Below are 23,168 nucleotides of genomic sequence, written 5' to 3'. Positions count from 1 at the left end.
CAAATTATGATACCTCGGTCTAATCAACTTCAAAGGGTGAGAAACATTTGGAAGACAGTTGTAGGCTTCTTTCATAATTGAAATGTGATACAAAATAATAAAAGTGCTGGAGTGGTATTTCAAATTTTATTTTCAAAAATGAGACCATCAACAAAATGTGTGCATAGATTTTTATATCAGAATGGGTTAAATCTTATGGCCCCCTCATCTGCAGTTTGAAGTGGTACTACCCAGGACCAGTTTTAGCATGCAATGAGCTGTCATTTTGGACTAGCCAAACAAGTCACAAGAAGAAGCTGCAGGCATGCAGCTTCCAATTTGTTCAGGGGAGGGACAAATGTCTCCTGGCTGCTGGTGCCTGGGGGCCCCCTGGGAGCGCCCTGATTCCTCCCAGGCACCCCCTTCCCCTGGGCACCAAACCAAAGAACAAAGTGGCCACTGACTGGGAGAGGCCAATGGGAAGTGCATCTATGCCCCGATGCAGGTTAGATGCCAACGCATTGGCATACTTCAGCACAAGAGGCGTGGCCAGCATTTGGTGTCACTGGAGCTGCTTGAAACATGCACTCATTGTTAGTTGGAATGACCCACTATCCCAGTATTTGGTTCCTCGGTTGTAGTAGGCTACTGGCTCTCCATGCTAAGCCACAATTTAGTATCTGGTTCTACCCACCCAGCCACAGCCACTACTTTGCACATCTCTATCTCCAGTTATGTCTAGTAAATCTTGGAATTCTAGGACAAAACAAGGTAAAGCCTGTGAGCTTGAAGACTGCCCACCCTTGGCTTAGATCAGGCTTCCCCAAACTGCGGCCCTCCAGATGTTGCTGAACTACAACTCCCAGCATACCCAGCCACAATAAATTATGGCTAAGGATGCTGAGAGTTGTAGTTCATCAACATCTGGAGGGCCGCAGTTTGGGGAAGCCTGGCTTAGATCATTAATAATTGTCCAAGGCTACCTGATTTGTAAAAGCTCAATGTTCTTAGCTCTGTACAACTGCATGTGTTAAGTTGTAATTGTAAACTGCCCAGAGATGCAAATTTTGGACGGTATAGAAATATTTTAAATAAACATAACATAACATAACATAACATAACATAAAAAGTTCTGTTGCAGTCCCATTTGTCTTGCAGTCCAATTATCCACAATATTCCAGGTCCTTGTCTTGAGTTGCCAACTCCCACCCCCCCAGTAGTGCTCTTGTAGATATAAGTAATTTGCCTACTGGTCCATCTAGACCACGGTAGTACTCTGACTATGAGCAACTCTCTATTTTCGCAGGCAAATGTCTTTCCCACTGTTGCTATATCAGAGCCTTTAACATGTAATTCCAGCAGCTGAATGAAAAGTAATGACTTTCCCTGATATGAAGTAATGGGAAAAGCTTTCCTTCCTATCTGCCCATTGGACAAAGGCACAGAGAGGCTGCAAGGAAAAGGTTGGCAGCCATAAGATAAACAGATACTATATATTTTCCTGCACAGAAGAGAAGGAGACAATAAGGGAAGCAAAAAGAAAGTTTGAGAAGCATATAGCTAGAAGTGTCAAGGGGAATAACAAACTTCTTTAAATCAAGAGAAGAAAACCTTCCAGGGAGGTGATTGGACCCTTTGATGATGAGGGTGTGAAAGGGATTATTAAGGAGGATAAGGAGATTGCAGAGAAACTATCTTCATGATGGAGAATACTGATCATACACCCCCACTCTGGAAGTGAGCTTCTCAGGCTTGGAGACTGAAGAACTGGGCCAATTTGAAGTGATGAGAGAGGATGTACTGTCTTGAAAAATGAAAAATTAATAAATCAACAGGGCATGATGGCATCCACCCAAGAGTTCTGAAGGAACTCAAACATGAAATTTCTGATCTTCTAACAAAAATATCTAGGAAATTACAGGTCGGTTACCTTAACTGCTATGCCAGGTAAACTGATGGAAAGCATACTTAATGACAAAATTGTTAAACATATAGAAGAACAGCCCTTGCTGAAGGAGAAGCAGCATGGCTTCTGAAAGGGAAACTCTTGCCTCACCAATCTTTTGGAGTTCTTTGAGAGTGTCAGCAGATGTCTGGATAAAGGTGATCCAGTTGACATAGTATACCTGGACTTTCAAAATACTTTTGACATAGTTCCTCATCAGAGACTCTTAAGTAAACTTAGCAGTCATGGGATAAGGGGACAGGTGCATGTGTGGATTGGTAACTGGTTGAAGGACAGGTACCAGAAGGTAGGAATAAATTGACAGTTTTCACAGTGGAGGGAAATGAGAAGTGGGGTCCCCCTAGGATCTTTACTGGGACCAGTGCTCTTTAACTTGTCCATAAATGATCTAGAAATTGGGGTAACCAGTGAAGTGGCCAAATTTGCAGATGACATTAAACTATTTAGGGTAGTGAAATCCAAAACAGATTTTGAGTAGCTCCAAAAGGATTTCTCTAAACTGGGTGAGTGAGCGACAAAATGGCAAATGTGATTCAATGTAAGCAAGTATAAAGTGATGCATATTGGAGCAAAAATCCCAGCTTAACATATACACTGCTGAGGTCTAAGCTGTTGGTGACTGACCAGGAGAGGGATCTTGGGGTCGTGGTGGACAGCTCGTTGAAAGTCTAACTCAGTGTGCAGCAGCTGTGAAAAAGGCCAATTCTGTGCTAGAGATCATTAGGAAGGGGATTGGAGATAAAAATGTGAATATTATTATGCCCTTATACAAATCTATGCTGCAGTCACATTTGGAGTACTGAGTACAGTTCTGGTCGCTATATATTAAGAAGGACATTGTAGAACTGGAAAAGGTGCATAAGAGAGCAACCAAGATTATCAGTGGCCTGGAGCACTTACTTTATGAGGCAAGTCTACAGCATCTGAGGCTTTTTAGTTTGGAAAAGAGATTACTGTGGGGAGACATGATAGAGGTGTGTAAAATTATGCATGGAGTAGAGAGTGGACAGAGGGAAGGTTTTCTCTCTCATTACACTAGACACCAGTTTCATGGGGTCAACCCATGAAACTGAAGGCCAGGAATTTTAGGACTGACAAAAGGAAGTACTTTTCCACACAGTGCATAATTAGTCTATGGAATCCTCTGCCACTAGATGTGGTGATAGCCACTAGCCTGGGTGGCTTTAAAAGGGGCTTAGACAAATTCATGGAGGACAGGTCTATCAATTGCTAATAGTCTGGTGTCTATAGGCCACCTCCAGCCTCAGAGGCAAGATGCCTCTAAATGCCAGTTGTGGGGGAGCAACAGCAGGAGAGAGAGTATGCCCTCAGCTCTTGCCTGTGGGCTTCTCAGAGGCATCTGGTGAAACAGGATGCTGGACTACATAGGCCTTGGGCCTGATCCAGCAGGCTGTTCTTATGTTATATTCTTAATGTCAAACGTCAGTTTTCTAGTAAGGAATAAAAACAATGCCATGGAGAACCAGAGAGCAAATTGGATTGGATCACAATGGCCCTGAAATCACTGTATGCAAGGGTCCCATGATAAGGGAATTGCAAATCACAAATCTTTTGGGAGCAAACTCCCAGCTTCTGCATCCTGTTTTCTGCTAGAATAATTACATCATTTTTTTGAGGTAGAAAACTCATTACCCAATAAATAGTGCCTACTAGGCAGCAGCGCAGCTAGAGACAATCAGGAGTTCATTGGGATCAGCAAAATGCATATTGGCCCCAAGGTCAACTATTGGGTTTTATTCCTCCTGAACGTAGGAAAGTTAAGAGAGGCAGGAGCACAAAGCAGAAGCTCTGACTCATATAAAATTTCCACAAGGAGCCTGGGTAAGTTTTATTGTATCTCCAGTTTTCCAGACTAATTGAGGGTCCAACAGAAGAAAGACTGAGGGAGGACATATTACATGATGTTAGCACTCTTCAAATGGCTGTCACAGAGAAGAGGTTACAGTTCTCTTCTGCCCCAAAGGTCAGATCTAGATCTACTGAGTTTGAGTTGCAGGATGGTAGGTTTCATGGAGCATTAGAGGAAACTTCTTATTAAAGGCAGTTTAATAATGGAAACAGCCACCTAGAGGTGAGTGGACTGTCCCTTGTTGAAGGTTTTCAAGGAAAGCCTGAGCAGCCATCTTTGGAGATGCTCTAACTCTTTTTTTTTTTTTAATCAAGCAGGATGATTACTATGTTCTATTCTTCTATGCATGTTGGTGATTAATGATACTGTTACAGCAGAGGGATGCTCCACAGCACCACAGATTATGCAGAGTGTCACTTAGCACCGTCCACCCGTCTCTCCATCTCTCTCACAGTGTGCATGGAACCGTTTTTGGCAGTTGGGTTCAAATTTGAACCAAACCGCCAGTCCGCAAACCAGTTTGGTCAAACCAGCCAGTGGTCTGGTTCATTCAATTGAATTGGTTTGACCCAGTTCAAGGGGTGGTGCTTCTAAAGGGGAATCGGGTGATGTTTATAAAGGGGAATCCCACCTTTAAAGAGTTTCTAAGGGGGAGTGGCGGTGAGAGAGCACCTTAGCAGCACCAGCAGCACCAGCAGTGACTCCTCTAAACCCTGGTGCTCCCCCAAGCTGCTGGGAGAAGCACCAGGGTTTAGAGGAGCCGCTTGTGCCACCAGTAAGGTGTCCTCTCACTGCCCTCCCCAGCCACCCTTAGAAACCAGTTATTTAATTAGTTAGTTAGTTAGTTAGTTAGTTATATTAATTTGATTTATATACCACCCTTTCTAAAGTGGCTCGGGGCAATCTGCATGCTGAAGGTCTCTCTTCATGTGAGCAGAAATCCTCTTTTTATGTTCCACTGGAATATTCTGTTCTCACAAATTAAAAAGTCCAGTTCATTGGTATTCACCATCAGAAGGTCTGGTGGAGACTGGTTAGCACCCAATGATAGTTCTCTTTGGATTCAGCAATATGTTTTCTTATAATAAACTTTGTGGATGGCTGATCAGTTCTATACTTCAGGGATGAATGAAAAGATTTCCGCTAATACACATAAACTGAGTTACTGGGTTGGATCCTAAAAACCACAAATAGAAGGACATTCCTACAAGGAATTCCTCCACCCACTTTTCCCCACAGCAACCCCTGTGTCCTCAAAGAGCTTCTTATGAGGATTGTGGTATCATGAATAGGGTAGGGTGGGATGTGAGAGACTGCAGAAGAAGAGGGAGTTCCCAGAAACTGGATAGACACACCTTCCATGAGTGGAATTTCCATCTTTAGAAAGTGATGTCATCCAGTTTCTTGAAATTGCCCCCACCTCCTGAAGGCCCCAGTATAGAAGTCCACTACATTCCTGAGGGTCCCACAATCCTCATAAGTGGGTTTGGGAGGGCACAGGGGTGAAAGCGAACAAGATCACAATCTTCTTCAAGATTTGGGAGTCTATGGAGACTGTAGGTAGTCTCTGTGTTTAGTTTCGATTCGATTCGTTTTGTTTCGTTTATTATTGAATTTCTATACCGCCTAATATAGAAATCTCTAGGTGGTGTGCAGATTAAAACATAATGTAAAATATGAAACATGTAAAATTCATAAAACAGATAAAAATCACAATGGATAAAAACACATTAAAATTTTAAAAATTTATTTCAGTTAAAAGCTTGGGAAAATAGGTACATCTTCAGGGTCCTCCAAAAAACAAACAGAGAAGGAGATGTTCTTATTTCAGCAGGGAGCGCATTCCAAAGCCCTGGGGAAGTTATTTGATTGTTATTTCTCTCTCAGCCTAACCTACTTCACAGTGTTGTTGTGAGGAGAAACTCAAGTATGTAGTATACCGCTCTGGGCTCCTTGGAGGAAGTGCAGGATATAAATGTTGTAATAATAATAATAATAATAATAATTTTCTTTTTTCAGTCTCTCCTCCCCCATTTTTCTTTTTCTCTGGTTTTCTTTTTCTATTTTATGCTGAGTAGAGGCCATCAAAAAGAGAAGAAGAAACTTTCAGCTGTTGGTTCCTTGAAAAAGACTCTGCCATTCAGTTCCAGCGATCACAGAGGTCTGTGTGTCCTACATCTATACAAGATATCTTATCCTTCTCTGAAAATGTTTGAGGGAAACCATACTGCTGTCACTGAGTTCATCCTCCTGGGCATATCAGATGATCCACGAATGCAAATCATCCTCTTTGTGGTGTTTCTCATAATCTATTTGGTCAATGTTGTGGGAAATCTGGGCATGATCATCCTGATCTCACTTGATTCCCAACTTCACAACCCAATGTATTTCTTCCTCTTGCACCTGTCTTTCTGTGACATCTTCTATTCAACTGCCATTGCCCCCAGAATGCTTTCTGACTTATTATCAGAGAGCAGAACTATCTCCTTCTCAGGCTGCACTGCCCAATTTTACTTCTTTGCAGCCTTTGTAGATGCCGAGTGCTACATTTTGGCAGTAATGGCCTATGATCGCTATGTTGCCATCTGCAATCCACTGATCTATTCTACTGCCATGTCCAAATCTCTCTGCATCCGGCTCTTACTTGGATCATACATTGCTGGCACAACGAATGCCATAATACACACAACTGCCACCTTCAGCCTGTACTTTTGCAGCTCCAACCTTATCAACCATTTCTTCTGTGATGTCCCTCCGCTCCTGGCAATCTCTTGCTCTGACACCCACATCAATGAGATTCTGCTTTTTGCTTTTGCTGGCTTTGTCGAAATGAGCTCACTCTCTATCATCCTTATCTCCTACATCTTCATCTTGGCTTCTATCCTGAGAATGCCCTCTGCATCAGCATTCAAAGCCTTCTCTACCTGTGGATCCCACTTCACTGGAGTAACTTTGTTTTATGGGACTGTGATTTTCATGTATCTACGGCCCACTTCTGTCTATGCCCTGGATCAGGACAAATGGGCATCTGTGTTCTACACTGTGGTCATCCCCATGCTTAATCCCCTGATCTACAGTCTGAGGAACAAAGATGTGAAAGAAGCTTTTCAGAAACTGATCTACAAAAAGCTGCGCTCTGTTTTAACCTGAGATGCAACATTAAAATATGCAAGTTATTCCATCATAATTTGCATCAATGATGCAAGTTACTCTTTAGTTTTTAAAATGATTTCTTTTTCAGTTAGAACTGACCCTCAGTTTTCCACCAGTTGTAAACTTGAGAAACCAGACTTCCAACATAGATTTCTTGTGTAACATTCAGCTGGTTTGCTATTTCCAAATTGCTTGCTATAAAGAAGTTTAACTGAAGCTTCTGGGATTACTCCCAAATGGGGTCTATACTCCAGAAATTTTTATTCCAGAGGCCCATTTTGGGGGATTTTTTTCAGAACCATTCAGGCCCTTTTTCATCAAGACTCATTCATAGGACCCCAATTTGTTTTTCAGGGCATATTTGTTTCCCAGTTTCTGCTTAAATTAAAATAAACCAATCTTAGTTTTACAAGTCATTTTCAACCTCTAGTCATATTGTACAGAACAATTGCTTTATAGCAAGCAATTAGGAGAGGAGAGCTGGTCTTGTGGTAGCAAGCATGACTTGTCCCCATAGCTAAGCAGGGTCTGCCCTGATTGCATATGAATGGGAGACTTGATGTGTGAGCACTGCAAGATATTCCCCTCAAGAGATGGAGACACTGTGGGAAGAGCAGAGGGTTCCAAGTTCCCTCCCTGGCTTCTCCAAGATAGGGCTGAGAGAGATTCCTTCCTGCAACCTTGGAGAAGCCACTGCCAGTATGTGAAGACAATACTGAGCTAGATAAACCAATGGTCTGACTCAGTATATGGCAGTTTCCTATGTTCCTATGTTCCTAACAGATGATTCACATATAAAATCAGAATCTCACCAAAAAAAAAAAAAAAGAGGTAGGTGCCATTTTTTATAGCAGTGACTATTTTTCACCCCATACTGCCCTGGGAAGATGTTGCATCCTGGAGCAGAGCAGCTGATAAAGATGGTGCTTGCAAGGGTGGCTGTGCAGTGGAACTCCTGATGCTGCCAATATACAGGTGAAACTCGGAAAATTAGAATATCGTGCAAAAGTCCATTAATTTCAGTAATGCAAATTAAAAGGTGAAACTGATATATGAGACAGACGCATTACATGCAAAGCGAGATAAGTCAAGCCTTAATTTGTTATAATTGTGATGATCATGGCGTACAGCTCATGAAAACCCCAAATCCACAATCTCAGAAAATTAGAATATTACATGGAACCAAGAAGACAAGGATTGTAGAATAGAACAATATCGGACCTCTGAAAAGTATAAGCATGCATATGTATTCAGTACTTGGTTTGGGCCCCTTTTGCAGCAATTACTGCCTCAATGCAGCGTGGCATGGATGCTATCAGCCTGTGGCACTGATGAGGTATTATGGAAGACCAGGATGCTTCATTAGCGGCCTTCAGCAATTCTGCATTGTTTGGTCTCATGTCTCTCATCCTTCTCTTGGCAATGCCCCATAGATTCTCTATGGGGTCAGGTCAGGCGAGTTTGCTGGCCAATCAAGCACAGTATACTGTATACTTTTCAGAGGTCCGATATTGTTCTATTCTTCAATCCTTGTCTTATTGGTTCCATGTAATATTCTAATTTTCTGAGATTGTGGATTTGGGGTTTTCATGAGCTGTACGCCATGATCATCACAATTATAACAACTTAAGGCTTGACTTATCTCGCTTTGCATGTAATGCGTCTGTCTCATATATCAGTTTCACCTTTTAATTTGCATTACTGAAATTAATGGACTTTTGCATGATATTCTAATTTTCCGAGTTTCACCTGTAGGCAGCAATGGAAATGCCTTTTAAAAGTAAGCCTTTCCCCCCTCTTAATTTAAAAAAAAAAATCCCCAAAATAATTAAGGTATGAAGAGGGTTTTGAAAAACCAATCCACATTCAAACTGATCCCTACCATTCAGTTCCCAGCCAGCCTGTTCATTTGGAAGCAAATGAGAACCTATCCAAATGGTCCCCATTCAGTTTGGTTGCCATTAATTCCACAGATTTATTATTATTTTGAAATTTTAAATTGTCCTAATGTTTTGATTTTGTTTTAATCTGTATTGTGTTATTGTAAAAGAGATGCATTGTTTTATTGTAACTCACACCCAGAGACATGAGTTTGGGGTGGTATAGAAATGTGCTAAATAAAATGAATGAATGAATGCACACACCCTTCTTCAAAGTAAGTGTTTTGAAGATAACTGCATAATTCAAAGTTACCCAAGCACAAAAAGGCACAGTACAAGGTTATACTGCACACTATAGTTTAACAGAGATTTGTACACACATCTGCATTGAGATCAAAAAAGGTCAGACTGTCTATCGATTCTGCATCATTGTTGGGCCCATTTCCCCATATGTAATGCCCAAGCAAAACTACATCTACAGATCTTCTCTGCCAGTACACACAGAATTCCTTTGTTAGCTTCCATAGAAGAATTCCATATGGGGATTTCTGCACATCAAAGCAAGAGTACTGGATCTGCTCTTTCCAAAACTATTGAGGTCCAGCAGAATGTTTCACATGAAAATAATCTGTTCTGAATTCACAACATTACCACCACACCTGGAAGATAATTACTGGATTGAAGCACAGGCTTTGTTATGCCCCATCTCCCAATTTGGGGGAGAAATGCAATCTAGTACCACTTTCCCTACCTGACAGGGGCAAAAGCAATCAAAACTGTTCTAATCAAATGAGCTTATTGGTGTCGAGTGACTGAATCCAGGGGCGTAACGATAGGGGGGGCAGGGGGGCACGTGCCCCGGGAGCTACTCGGCAGGGGGCACAAAAAAGTGCCCCCACTGGTCCCCTGCCTTTTACAAAAAAAAAATTTGTGTGTGAAAAAATTTTTTTGGTGCGAAAAAATTTTTTTTGTCCGCACTGCACAGCAGGCAGTCCGCAAGGCGCCGTCCCCTCCCCGGGTCCTGGCGCCCCCCCCCCTCCTGGGCACCACGGGCGCCTAAAATTGCAGAGAGACAGTGCCTGCCTGCGGCCGCCTGCCTGCTTGCTGCTCTTCTTTCTTCAGCATCGTTGTCAACGTCTCCTTCATTCATATCACTCCGCTAGCCTGAGCTCACTCCCCACCCCGCCCCGTGGTGCCGCCCCCTGCCACCAGTCACACATGCGTGTCGGGAGGGAGGAGGACATGCCGCGCACGCGTGTCTGGCAAGTGGGAAGAGAGCTCACCGCCTGCACGTGGACTTCTTCATTGCGTGCGTCGACTCGGCGGTGACCACGAGGCAGGGTGGGAGAGCCCAGAGCGTTTGTGTTGCTGCTGCCGCCAGCTGCCTGCTATGTCTGTGTCGCACTCATCACATTATTACAAGGACAACAAGGTGTGTGTGTCTGCACAATGGCAACCCGGAGGGGGGCGCTTCTTTGGGGAGCGGCTTGCTTGCTTGCCTGCCGGGGGTTAAGGCATTTCAGAGGAGCAGAGATTGCTGCAGCCGAGTCTCCACCCCCTCCCTTAGTGAAATCTTAAGTGGCTGACTGGGAACCCCCCACACACACACACACAGAGACACCCTTCCTTCCGCTGCTCAAGTACGCTAGAACTTTTCCCAGCAACTTCGGGTCGGAGGAATTTAGACTCCTAAGGGGGAGGGTGAAAGGGGAACCCTGCATCTCCTGCTCAAGCTGTGATGCCTTTTTGCTTGTGCTGGGTGGTGTTGCTAATAAGAAGGCTCGTGAGCTCTCTGGAGCCCCTCGATTATATTTGGGAAAGGGCATTTCAGAGGAGCAGAGATTGCCGCAGCCGAGTCTCCACCCCCTCCCTTAGTGAAATCTTAAGTGGCTGACTGGGAACCCCCGCGCGCACACAGAGACACCCCTCCTTCCGCTGCTCAAGTACGCTAGAACTTTTCCCAGCAACTTCTAGTTGATTAAATAATATACATGTTGGCTGCTGAGGCTAGCTCTGCATGGAGCTTCCCAGATCCCTTCAATGGTGACTGAGTTGGTGCTGATCACTGATGATGATGATGACAGGGAGCCTTTTTCTTAAATTACTGAGCAAGCCATTCAGTAGAACTTTAATGACTCTGAAATGGAGACAGATACAGTTCCATCTCGGTTTTCCCCTTCCCTAGTTTTCCATCTTGGTTTTCCCCTTCCTCTTTCCTTTCCAGATGCTGTAATGAGAACACATCACTTTCATTCCGAGGTAATATATTTAGCACGCAATCTCAAGGTCAGAATGAGTTTTCTTACCAAAATACAAATCGCTGAAAGTATTTATTTTTCTTTAAGAGCTCTCGCCATCTTCTTTTAAAATTTTGCATGGAAATATTATAATTTTTAACTATTTCTAACTATTTCACTTAAATTGTTAAGTATCCTAATAAACTATTCTAATGGTTTGCTTGATAACAAAGGTATTTTTCTAATGTTTCCAAAGTAAGAATACTTTATTTCATATGGCAATTAGAGAGAGAGAGAGAGAGAGAGAGAGAGAGAGAGAGCGCACCATCGAGTTGGTGTCGACTCCTGCCAACCACAGAGCCCTGAAGTTGTCTTTGGTAGAGTACAGGAGGGGTTTACCATTGCCTCCTCCCACACAGTATGAGATGGGGGGGCGCAATTTCAGTGTTTGCCCTGGGCGCCGTTTTCCCTAGTTACGCCTCTGACTGAATCTTTTTAACTTCAGTTGATTGGTTCATATTTTGTCTCTCTGCTTTCAACATGTCTTCTTTCTTCTTCATCTTCCCATGTAAAACAAATCTTAATCACCACTGGACTCATGATACATAGGTAAATGTATTATCTTTAAGTTACTACAAGACTATATATTCAGGATTTTTAAAATGCTAATACAGCTACTCTTCTATAATTTCATCATTAGAGATGGTTGCCTTTTCCCATTCCTTGATGGACTGATGAAAACATGTCATAGACGTAGTAAATGAGATAGTTGCATGTTCTTTGCACACAATAAAGATTTGTGTTGACTATATGCCCAGAGCCTGGTTCAATTTCTCCCATTAGGAAATATATACTTGTTTTACTCTGTTTTGTACAAAAACTCTTTCACTCCTCCAATCTTAAAGCATTTTGTACCTCTGCATAATACTGAACAGATATTCTCCCCCACAAGTGCACTGAATGCATGGGGGAAGTGGGACCAGGCTGCTGGCCACCCAAGATCTTGGTGGCCATCTTGGTATTGCCAAGATGCCCACTGGCCACACAATCCCACTGCTGAAACCATGCCATGAGAGCTAAGAGGAAGGCAGCCATTATAGGCTATGAGTACTTTATAGTGTAAAACAGGAAGAGACAACTTCAACAAGAAGTACAGGCAGGAAGAAGGAACTGCCACCTACTGGCTGCTCATATTACAACACATTTCCACACACTGGGAGCTGTACATTCATTCAGAATCTGTGAGAAAGAGGCCTTTCATAAGGCTCCCCTACATAGTTGAGAACCTTGGGCAATTCCAGGGAGTGTATATTTCCAGTTCCATGGAATGTATGTTTAAATGAATGTATTTATGTTTAAATCTTGCTTTCCATTTTAAAAAATGACAAAGCAGCTTACAAAAGTCATGAGGTTAAAATAGCAGGCTAGAACAATTTAAAAGAATATAAACACATTAAGAAAGTGATGAAAACCAATATAAAAATTGGTTCTCATATAAAATGAAGTCTGCAGACACAATTAGCTTTCCAAAACAGGAAGCTCTTCAATCTACATTGAGCAAAATGGAGATAGAAGAAGCCGATCTAACCTCTCTAGGGAGAGAGTTTCAGAGGTGTGGTGCAACCACTGAAAAGGCTCTGCCTCTAGCCACCAGCTGGATTTTTGTTAGCAGTAGACAAGAGAGCAAGGCCTCCCTAGCTTGCTGATTTTAAGGGCTGGGCAGATTCGTACAAGAGAAGGTGGTTTAAGATAACCAGGTCCCAGACCACTAAGGCTTTTAAAGGCTAATGTCAGCCCTTTAAACTGAGCCTGGAAATATATTGGAAGCCAACAGAATTGGAGCTCAATAGATGTAAGCTGTTCCAACTGACCAGTTGCTCCCAACAACATTCTGGCTTTGTTTTTGCACCAATTTCAGCTTCCAAATTGCCTTTAAACATAGTTTCACCTTGAAAAGTTAGAGTGTTGGATCTAGGAACAGGGAGACCTGAGTTCAAACCCTGTACTACCATGAAACTTGCTGGGTGACTCTGGGCCAATCATTTATCTCTCAGCCTAATCTATCTAACAGGGTGGTTGTGAGGATAAATATAACTATGTACACTAATCTTGGCTCCTTGGAGGAAGAGTGGGATATAAATATGAAAATAAATAAATCTGAACAGGATGGGTTTTTTAACCAGGAAGGGCAGCCTATGGGAGAAGACAGACAACATGGGTGGCATCCTGTTTCCTTTCCTCCAGTACTTCCTTATTACTTCTTTACTTAAGAAAGGTTCCTTACTCAGCAGGTTCCTCCAGGCAAGGACTCCTTGGCTGCATTCACACGTAACAAGAAGCTGGAGGCTGATGAACCCACAGTTTCAATTTCAAACCGTAAGTTGCATTGCAGACATTCATCCAACCACAGTCCAGCAACCTCCAGTTTCAGGAAAGGGGAGCACCTCTCTCTTCCTGGTCTACCAAGTCTGATCCCAGCAACTAGACTGTGGGCAAGGCATCAGCATGTCACCAGCGCAGCTGCCATTAGCTGTGATCTTAAAGGGGTGTGTGCCAAGCGCGATCGTGCCTTTTCAGAACTGTCCATCTGCCCTCGGCATGGAAAGAGCATTTAAATCCCTTTAAATGCTATGCCCTGCCAACACTGGAAGCTGGCTTATACCAAGTCAGACCACTGGTACATCTATCTCAATATCGTATACCCAGACTGGTGGCGGCTTCTCCAAGGTTGCAGGCAGAAGTCTCTTTAAGCCCTATCTTGGATATGCCAAGGAGGGATCTTGGAACCTTCTGCATGCAAGCATTCCGTTGCTCTTCCCAGAGTGGCCCCATCCCCAAGGGGAAATACCTCACAGTGCTCACACTTCTAGTCTCCTATTCAAATGCAACCAGGGTAGGCCCTGCTTAGCAAAGGAGACAATTCATGCTTGCTACCACAAGACCAGCTCTCCTCCCACAAGACTAGCTCTGACAGCGATAGCACTGCTGCCCTCCTAGGAGCCCCGCAACAAAACTGTCCTGCACAAACATGATTGGGGGGTTGGGGGTAGATCGGTGGGGGCTCTATTTCATTGTTGTTCAAGAAAGGGAAAGGAACATGATCCTGATAACTGAACAAAGAGGCACCTTTGTAAAGTTGTGATTCTCTTTATTTAGTAGGGGGAGAACAACTGACCCTATCCATCCCCAGCACAGCATCCCCAGCACACAGAAGAGCTGGTCTAAGAGAGGAGAGCTGGTCTTGTGGTAGCAAGCATGACTTGTCCCCTTAGCTAAGCAGGGTCCACACTGGTTGCATTTGAATGAGAGACTTGATGTGTGAGCACTGCAAGATATTCCCCTCAGAGGATGGAGCCACTCTGGGAAGAGCAGAAGGTTTCAACTTCCCTCCCTAGCATCTCCAAGATAAGGCTGAGAGAGACTTCTGCCTGCAACGTTGGAGATGCTGCTACCAGTCTGTGCAGACAATATTGAGCTAGATAGTAGGATGAGCAAAACAATTCGGTCGATTTGTATACAAAACAAATCACCCTTCTGCTAGTCCAGCCAGATTCAGGTCCAAAACAAATTGCCCAAATTTTTGAACCAAGTGTTTTGTTGTTTTGGACCTCCATTTTTTTGTGATCTCAGTGCAGTCTCCATTTTGTGCTTTGACGTTGTTTTGATTTTCCCGCCCTTCCAAGCTTCAGATTGGTGAATGAAAGCATGGACTGATTTGCTGACGATTCCCTCCTGCTTCCAGATTGGCTCTTTTTGCCCTTGCCACTGCTGACTGACCCCGCATTGGCCAGGGGAAGGGTCGAAGAAGGGGCGAGGGTGGGGGGAGTTCAAGGAGGGATTTTTGAATAGATTTAAAGAGGCAGCAGCCACCTTTCTGCCTCGTGGGAGAAGAGAGAGAGAGCCAGAGGAGCTTTGCTTTGCCTATTGCCTTGCCAGCCAGAGCCCAGCCTGCCTTGCCACCCACCCAGCCTGCCTGCCTGCCTCTGCTGCGTGACAGCCTGGCGTGGATTCTCTGCTGCGTTGCTTTTTTGTCCATGCTGCTGATTCAGGAATAGAAAAGAAAAGAGAATTCTTTTTCCACCCCCTTCCTGCTGCTGAGAGAATCACTGCCTGACTGTGCCTGCTGTCTGTGCGAGCTCCCAATTCTCTCCCCTGCTTTAAACTTTTCCCCCCTGTGTGACTGTGTGTGTGTGTGTTCTGCTGCTCCCCCCCCCCAAGTGAGTGAGTTAGTGTCTCTCTCCTCTCCTCTCCTCTCGGCCAAGGGGGTTCAGGCTCTTTGGCCTGAGGCCTCTCTCTGGCCCATTTCCCTAACCCAGTCCCCACTTCCCCCCACCTTTTTTGCTTTTGTGGTGGTTGCTGCTTTTAAATCTGTTGAAAAAACCAAAAGGAAACCATGCACACTGATAAATAAGGGAAAACCAAAAAGCATGAGCTGGACTGTACCTTGGGACCTGTGTGATGCTAATGTGAAATTATGCCCATAGACAAAATGCATGTATCAACTCTCTAATGAGCAAGGGTACTATATTAACAACAGTGATATAAACAATTGTCTATGACAAGTGTCATACAAGTTCTGTACACAAACATACATATGTAAAGAAACCATTCATATCAGTAGAATAGACAAATGTCAACATCAAATGTCATACAAATTCTGTTGAAAAACATTCATGTACTGAAAAAACATTCACATGCATATAGAAAATGTTCATGTACTGGAACCAGAGTCTTAAATGACAAAAAGAATCCTAGAATCCTGATAGGCTAACCCGGGATTCTTGAGCCCATTTCGGAGTTCCTCCATCTTCAGAGAAATCTGCCATTCTGTGGAGATAAGATGTGCATTTGCTAATCTTTTAAATGGGCTTCTTAAATAAATGACCATAATAAATCACACATAGTCCTCCCCCTTAATCACAAGACAGTACATGCCAAATAATTCCTCCTGCATGAACCTGAAAAACTGTAGCTCTATGTATGCAAGTCATTATGGAGGCAGCATTCCCTCCTACAGCTCCTTGAGGAAAAAACTAACTGGCCTCCAAGCACCAAAAGCCTGAAGATATACAGACCAGCACCGGATGTTCTGTGTGTGAACATCCGCTGCATGGCGCGCACACACTCCACCTGACTGTTAGGGACACCCTTGGCCTCAAGGAGGCAAAGGCGTCCAGGGAACATGGCCGCCCCATGGTAGGTGCTGTTACTGCCACGGCTGTGCTTGTGGAAAAGTCCCGCAAGATTGCAGCCCACTTTCACTGGAGTGAGAAGTCCAGGTGCCTGCTTCTCGAGTGGCAGCATGTCCATGGGCTTCCACAACATCTCATCCCCATGGATGTAGATACCCGGTGGAACTCCACCTTCCTCTTGTTCCAGCGCCTGCTAGAGCTGGAGGTGGCCCTCAATGACCAGGCAAGGAACGATTCTCTCATTTCCTACCAGAGAATCTAACACATCAGACATTGAAAATAACAAAATCCAGTTTCCCATGGGCTTGTGGTTTTGGGGGTGGGTTGACACCCTATGTGCACTACACCACACCACACTCTGGGCCACCCTGGTGCCCACAAGTAGAATTATGGGGCTGCTGAAATCTCCATTATTCCCTATGTGGGAAAGCTTAAAGACATACAAACTTCAGAAATTCATTTTTAAAAATTACCCCTTTCACCAATTCCTTTGAAATCTGGGTGGTAGCAGGTACCCATCAGGGCACTACCACCTGACCCACTCTTCTGCCCCCAAAACCCCTTTTCTGCCCTGAATCTGCCTCAAAGACATGGCAACTTCAAAAATCTTTTAAAAATCACCCCTTTGCCCAATTCCTTTGAAATCTGGGTGTCAGCTTCCTTGCATCCATTGGGCACTCCCACCCACCACAATCCACTCTGAGTCACACTGCTTCCCCCCCCCCCCGGGGAATTATAATGAAGGCTACTGAAATATCCATTATTCCCTATGGGGGAAAGCTTAAAGATGTGCCAACTTCAAAAATTCTTTTAAAATCACCCCTTTGCCCAATTTCTTTGAAATTTGGGTGGTAGCTTCCACCCATTGGGCATTACCACCCACCCCACTCTTTTGGCCCTGGGACCATTTTTCTTATCCAAATATTTTTCTTATCCAAATATTCAGATTCGGAAAATTTGGGTAGAACTCAAATCTTGGGTGATTCGGGGGACAGATTCTGACCCAAAACAAACTGGGGGTGATTCAATTCGGGTACAAATTGAATCAAAAAATCAATTTGTGCACATCCCTACTAGATAGACCAATGGTCTGACTCAGTATATGGCAGCTTCCTATGTTCCTATCCTTCCAGTGGCTGTTGCTGGTGTCTATCTTATGTTTCTGGTTTAGTTTGTGAGCCCTCTGGGGACAAGGAGTATATTTATTAATTTGTTTATATCTATGTAAACCACTTTGGGATTTTTTGTTGAAAAGCAGTATATAAATATGCATCATATTCATATAACACAATGACTTCCTAGGAGTGGATTTGTATATGAGGGAGGGCAAAGGATCCTGAGTGATCTGTCCCACCATGACCTAGGATGCTCTTGTGAGGGTTCACCCTAGCAAAGCAGTCCATGCAGACCAAACCACACTCCTGCTCCCTGGTAGCTTGCTGCCAATGAACTAGTACTCTCATGAGATGGCCAGTCTACTGGGAAGGACCATAGGGTAGAACCCCTTCAGTCTTCTGTCAGACTGCACACTAATGGGTTGAGCTGACCTAACAAAGGGGTCACCGCTTGCGTAGGACCCCCACTCTCTCTGGTTAGTGATAGAACTTTTGCACCACAACCCCCTCCTCCCCTGGGAAGCCTTGCACGGGCCAGAAGGGGATTGTGACACTCTGTGATAGAGCCTAGTTGTGTGTGTGGACAGGGGAACACCAGGTGCGAGTACGGATCTATACTACTATTCAGAATTCCTGGGTTTGGGCCGGCGTTGCTCTGTAGGCAGATCTGCCACCATGGGAAATTGAGGGAGAGGGGAACCCTGATTTCCAGAAACTACAGGAGAGCAAAGTCACCATTTGGGGGCACACGCAAGGGTGGACATGTCCAAGTAGACAGGCTGGCAGAGGGCACACTTTGACAGCTTCTCAGCAGTGGTTGCTAAGAAAGGGAGAGCGGTTGGCATGGTACCCGTCCCCACTGCTACCTTGTATAGAGCAACCTAGCTGGGCAGCATCTGCCATCCGGCCTGACACTCTCGTGAGAGAGTGATCCATGGAAGAAGGGGTTGTTTTGTCATAACACATTATTCATGATTCTGCCCAACACCTCTGACAGTTCTTCTCATGAATTGTGACGGAGTGGCCTTACACTCTCAAGAGTGAGCTGTTCACTCAGGATCAGCATCCATCGTCATCACACATGAGGAACCTCCCCACACAGTGTTGGCAATATTGTTTTTGCTGCCCAGCCCTTCTCATGAATAAGACTAGGGACCACACAGGTACTCCCAAGAGGAAGAAGCTGAGCCTCCCTTCCACAACTTATTTGTTCAAATAGAAATTGGCTGTTCAAGAATCCCTTGGGGCTGCCTTTTAATCATGACCCTGGGTATCCCCATCCTAACATATGTTCCCGTTCCAGCACTCTGATGGGGTGTCCCTGCTGCTTATGTTACAACCTTGAGTGCAAGTACTTGTGAACATACATCATCATCCAGCTGAGTCTGTGGATTGGGCAGTATAGTAAATCTCTTAATAAATAAATAAAAATCATTGTAGCTTCATTCTCATGGAGCAAAGCACTTGGTGCCTGTCTTGCCATTCCATCACCTTTCTCTCCTACTTGCCAGGAGGGGAGAGCAAGGGAGAAAATGTGGAGAGGGAATGCCCCTATGTGACTTTGCTGCTTGACATGCTGACAATCTTGGGATGGGACAGGGCAGCGTACCTGTTGCTGGGCAACTGCTTTGTTGGATCGGAGACAGGAGGGGTGGGAGAAGTGCTCAGAGAGGCAGCCAGGGAGAAGCACCACAGGCATGGAGGGGGCATGATCCCAGGTGGTTCTGCATCACCATCTCTATGATTGCAGTTCCAAAAACTGCACTTAATCACAATTATTAACCCCCCAGAGGTAAAGTTTGGGCAATATATAAGCATGATGATGATGATGATGATGATGATGATGATGATGATGATGGCGGTGCTGTCCACATTTGGGCATAACACTTCAGTGTCCTGCTTTCAGAGGAGAACCTTAGAGCAAACTGAAGGTTCAAACCAAAGTTTGGCAAAGCAAACTACAGGTTGCTTTCGACTTGAAACCACAATTGCATGCATTTGCACATAATAGAGTTCCAACCTCCGCCTCATTTGACTCTGGTATCATGTTACATCTGAATCTGGCCCTTTTTTCAGAGGAAGATCCCTTGTTCTGAAGAAAGCGAAAGTGCAGATTCTGCTAGGGATGTGCATAAACAAAAAATGTGGTTCAGTTCAAATTCGAATCAATTCCAACCGAACCATGTTGCTCCAAACAGGTTCAGCCAAACTGACCAGGCGGTCTGGTCCATTTGATTTAATTGGTTCAGCGGTTTGGGTGGCCAATATACTTGTAAAGGGGAATCCAGTGAGCATGCACAGAGGCCCGAACCAAGCCCAGCTGCCCCTTACTGTTGAGAACCAGTTCACCTGAACTGATTTTGGTCAGCAATCAAACCTCCGAACTGGCCCTGGTTGGAGGCGAATCAGTTCACAACAAACTGTTCATGCACACCCCTAGATTCCACATGCCTGGAACACAGCAGTGTAGAAGATTTGGAAGAACCCTTTCTATGTTCAGTTGAAACATAACTATTCCTCTGCAGAATGAAGCTCTGAAAAATTAGTATTACAAGTTTGCGACAGAAGCTGCTTGTGGACAGCACTGATTGGTTGGTGCTGTATTGTTCTGAAGAAAGGAAGAAATACAAATTATATTCACCATAACATTAATTAGTGACTATAATGCAGCTTCAGTTAACTCACTCTAGTGCCGCTTTAGCAACCTGAGCAACCAGCTCCAACTGGATACAACAGAGAGTGTTCCTCCCTTCAGTTGTGTTTCTTAAGGGACAAACACATATATTGCAGGTGCCACTGACACCACAAAGTTCTCTGTCCAGATTACTTTTTCAGTTTTTTGCTCATTAATAAAATGGACAAAAAGGAGTAATATTTTATTTAGTTAGTTTATTTTATTCGATTTCTATACCACCCTTCCAAAAATGGCTTAGGGCGGTTTACACAGAGAAATAATAAATAATATGACACTTAAAAATGATTAAAGGGCAGTCAGCTTACCAAAAGCATGGATTTGGGAGAAGACAAGACTGACATCTAATTTAGCATTTGATTCACTGACATCTAATTTAGCATTTGATTCACTGGAATGCACAACAGTCATTCAAACAGAGAAGCCAAGAGAAAACCAGATTCACGTCACAACTAAGGGGCATGCTTCCTATCCACTTGTACACCACACCACTCAGGTTGCTTGGCCATGCCTCGACACATGCACAGGCATATCCTTATTTTAATCACTGAAATGTTGGAGGGTGGGGTTTACCAGAGTTACAAAAACAGCAGGAAGCAATATCTCTGTTATATAATCATGCACTGAAAAAGCCCCACTATTGTTGTCTGAGTTTGATTTAAAAACACCATATTTTCAGGAACTCAGTGGAGCCTGGCTCATTTGTACATATCAACAGTTCTATAGACTTGGAAATATAATTCAGATGATAAAAAGACTAGAAGTCTTGCTGCTCAGCACCACTCAAGATCCCAAGAGACCTCTTTCTAGACGCTAACCCTGTAAATGAAGTGATTAAATTCACCAGTATACGGGAGTTCTAATAATGCAAACAACTAATTTGGTATTGTTATGCCATGCCCCCGCCCCCCGCAAAGAAAACAAAGCTTTCTCTGACTGTTAAGTCTGTTCACTTCTAACTTAACAATCTGTCTTGGGTCTAGTTAAGTGCAAGAGTGCCATGAGACCAACTTGCCAAGAACTTTTTTCTCCTCTTGTAAACAAGTTCCTTTGGGGCTAATTAGGAATTTGCAAGAAAATGAAAACTTAAAAGGCACTGTGAAAATGATCAGGCCTATCAAAATGGATCAAGGCCTTAAAATCAGCCAAATGAGTAGCTTCACAAATGTAAATAATGCACTGTACTCCGCAGTATTCTGTATGTACAATAACGGGTACATGTGTTCAGATATTAACCAAGAATTTATGAAGTCAATTATTTCTGAATAAATGATAATAATAATTAATAATTAATAATAATATACCAACATGCTATTAAGCAGCCTACTCCTGGAAATGGCCAGAAGAATGCAATCCACATGAACTTATTTACAGGATACTGTCATTGCTGTGTGTACTCTGCTCTCAAAACACAAAATCAAAATCCTTGCAAAGGCAATTCAAATTTTGTTTCAAGCAAACCAGGATTTTATCGCCTACTATTACGACTGCTGCTCCTGATGCTGATGCTGCGACGACGACTACTACTACTACTACTACCACCACCACCACCACCACCAGGTTGTGAAACCTGTTTGTAGTTGTTTTCACAACTTGGTTAGGAAGCCAGAGTTAAAAGATAATTCCCAGTTTCACATGAGTTGCAGAGACATGGTTTTAAAAAGCCATGGTTCTCAACTACAAAATCAGAAGACATAAGGAGAGAAGGGAAGGTGTGAACCCATGGTTTGCCTGGGCTCATTCTCATGGCAGGAAACAGTGAGGCTCTTCTCACAATCAAGTGAGAAGAGCCAAATCGGGTTCGTGGGGAGAGCGGGTTAAACCCGTTCTCACTGCAGACGATCAGTAAGCCCTCCCTGGGTGGCTGCAGCAGCCGCCCACACGACTGCCGGCTCCATCATAGAGCCGACGGGGGCTTGGGAGTTTGGGAGCCACACGGAAGTTCCAGCATGCCCTGTGCGCGCATGCAGCCGGAAGGCTGATTCTTAGCCTCCGGGTCGGGAGTCTACTCGTGAGTTGCCACGGCATGGAGCCGCACCACAGCAACACATGATTTTAAAAAACAGGTTTGTGGAGTTCTTGGTCCGCAAACCCGGTTTAAGGGCAGGGGCAAATCAGTGGGTTACCCGCTTGTAAATCACTGGGCTTGCCTACAAGCCCGGTGGTTTACGCGACCAGCGAAAATCGGGCTAGGCTCTCCTGCTCCGATTTTCACTGGTCATGAGAATAGCCTCCTTGTGTTACATCTGAAATGCCCCAAAGTATGTGGAGCCCTTTGACTGTTTAGCAAAATTTCTACATCAGTGCTAAGTGTTAATATGATTAGGCCAACTACTTGCCCATCATCCAAGTCAGAGCACACTTCACTTCTTTATTCCTCAAACTGCAGATTAGGCGGGGTAGCATTGGGATTACCACAGCATAGAACAAAGAAGCCATTTTGTCCCCATTTGTGGATGCAACAGGTGAAAGATATATGAAGACCAAGCTCCCATAATAGATTATGACATTCAGCAGTTGAGATGAGCCAGTGGAGAAGGCTTTGTGCCTGCCCACAGCTGAGTGGATCCTCAAAATAGTGAAAAAGATTTTTGTTTGTTTGTTGTTAAATTTTTAGACTGCCTTTCATTAAAATAATCTCAAGGCGGTTTACAAAACATTTAACACAATATAAAATCATTAAACCTACACAACAAAAAATAAAATTGAATATAAAAATACAAATCTAATTAAAAGTTTTTAAAAATATGTACAATATAACCATAAAATACAAAGACGCAGCAAACAAAACACTCATTTAAAAGCCTGGGTAAAAAGCCAAGATTTTACTAGCTTTCTAAAAACTGATGGAGACTGGAGAGTGGGTGCCCACTGAGAGAGTATTCCAAAGTCTGGGGGCAATTACTGAGAAGGCCCTGTCCTGCATGCACGACAGGTGAGCCTCCCAGAGATGTGTTGGACTTCATAAGAGAAAACCTCTCAAAAATCAAGTCAAGAGGATTTTTAAAAACACAGACCACCAGATTAGAGCTATAACAACAACAAATATTTATATACCGCTTTTCATCAAAAGGTTCCAAAGCA

General features: G+C 43.8%; 2 protein-coding genes across 3 annotated transcripts in view; both read left to right on the top strand.

The window, feature by feature from the left end:
* Positions 1-5,696: 5,696 nt before the first annotated feature.
* On the top strand, positions 5,697-6,965 carry LOC128339652 (olfactory receptor 1019-like). The gene has a single exon (XM_053283925.1). It carries the CDS (start codon positions 5,883-5,885, stop codon positions 6,963-6,965), a length of 1,083 nt encoding a protein of 360 aa, XP_053139900.1. The 5' UTR covers positions 5,697-5,882.
* A 3,064-nt stretch (positions 6,966-10,029) lies between these two features.
* The window catches only part of LOC128339653 (olfactory receptor 1009-like), a 35,938-nt gene continuing 22,799 nt past the window's right edge, over positions 10,030-23,168 (top strand). Inside the window, exons 1-3 of one of the 2 annotated variants that reach the window (XM_053283927.1) lie at positions 10,030-10,280; positions 11,073-11,107; positions 13,377-13,461. The gene's annotated coding sequence lies outside the window, so the exon portion shown is untranslated. Of the gene's footprint in view, positions 10,281-11,072; positions 11,108-13,373; positions 13,462-23,168 lie in introns of both variants that reach the window. The other variant, XM_053283926.1, reaches the window with a different exon arrangement.

The sequence above is a fragment of the Hemicordylus capensis genome, chromosome 1 (genome assembly GCF_027244095.1).
Source record: "Hemicordylus capensis ecotype Gifberg chromosome 1, rHemCap1.1.pri, whole genome shotgun sequence".
Taxonomy (NCBI): Eukaryota; Metazoa; Chordata; class Lepidosauria; order Squamata; family Cordylidae; genus Hemicordylus; species Hemicordylus capensis.
Note: the sequence above shows the minus strand (reverse complement) of the source record. Positions and strands in the feature narration are given on the sequence as shown.

Bases quoted from the DNA above. Each gene is read 5' to 3' on its own strand.
- LOC128339652 (XM_053283925.1), top strand. From the start codon at position 5,883: ATGCTGAGTAGAGGCCATCAAAAAGAGAAGAAGAAACTTTCAGCTGTT.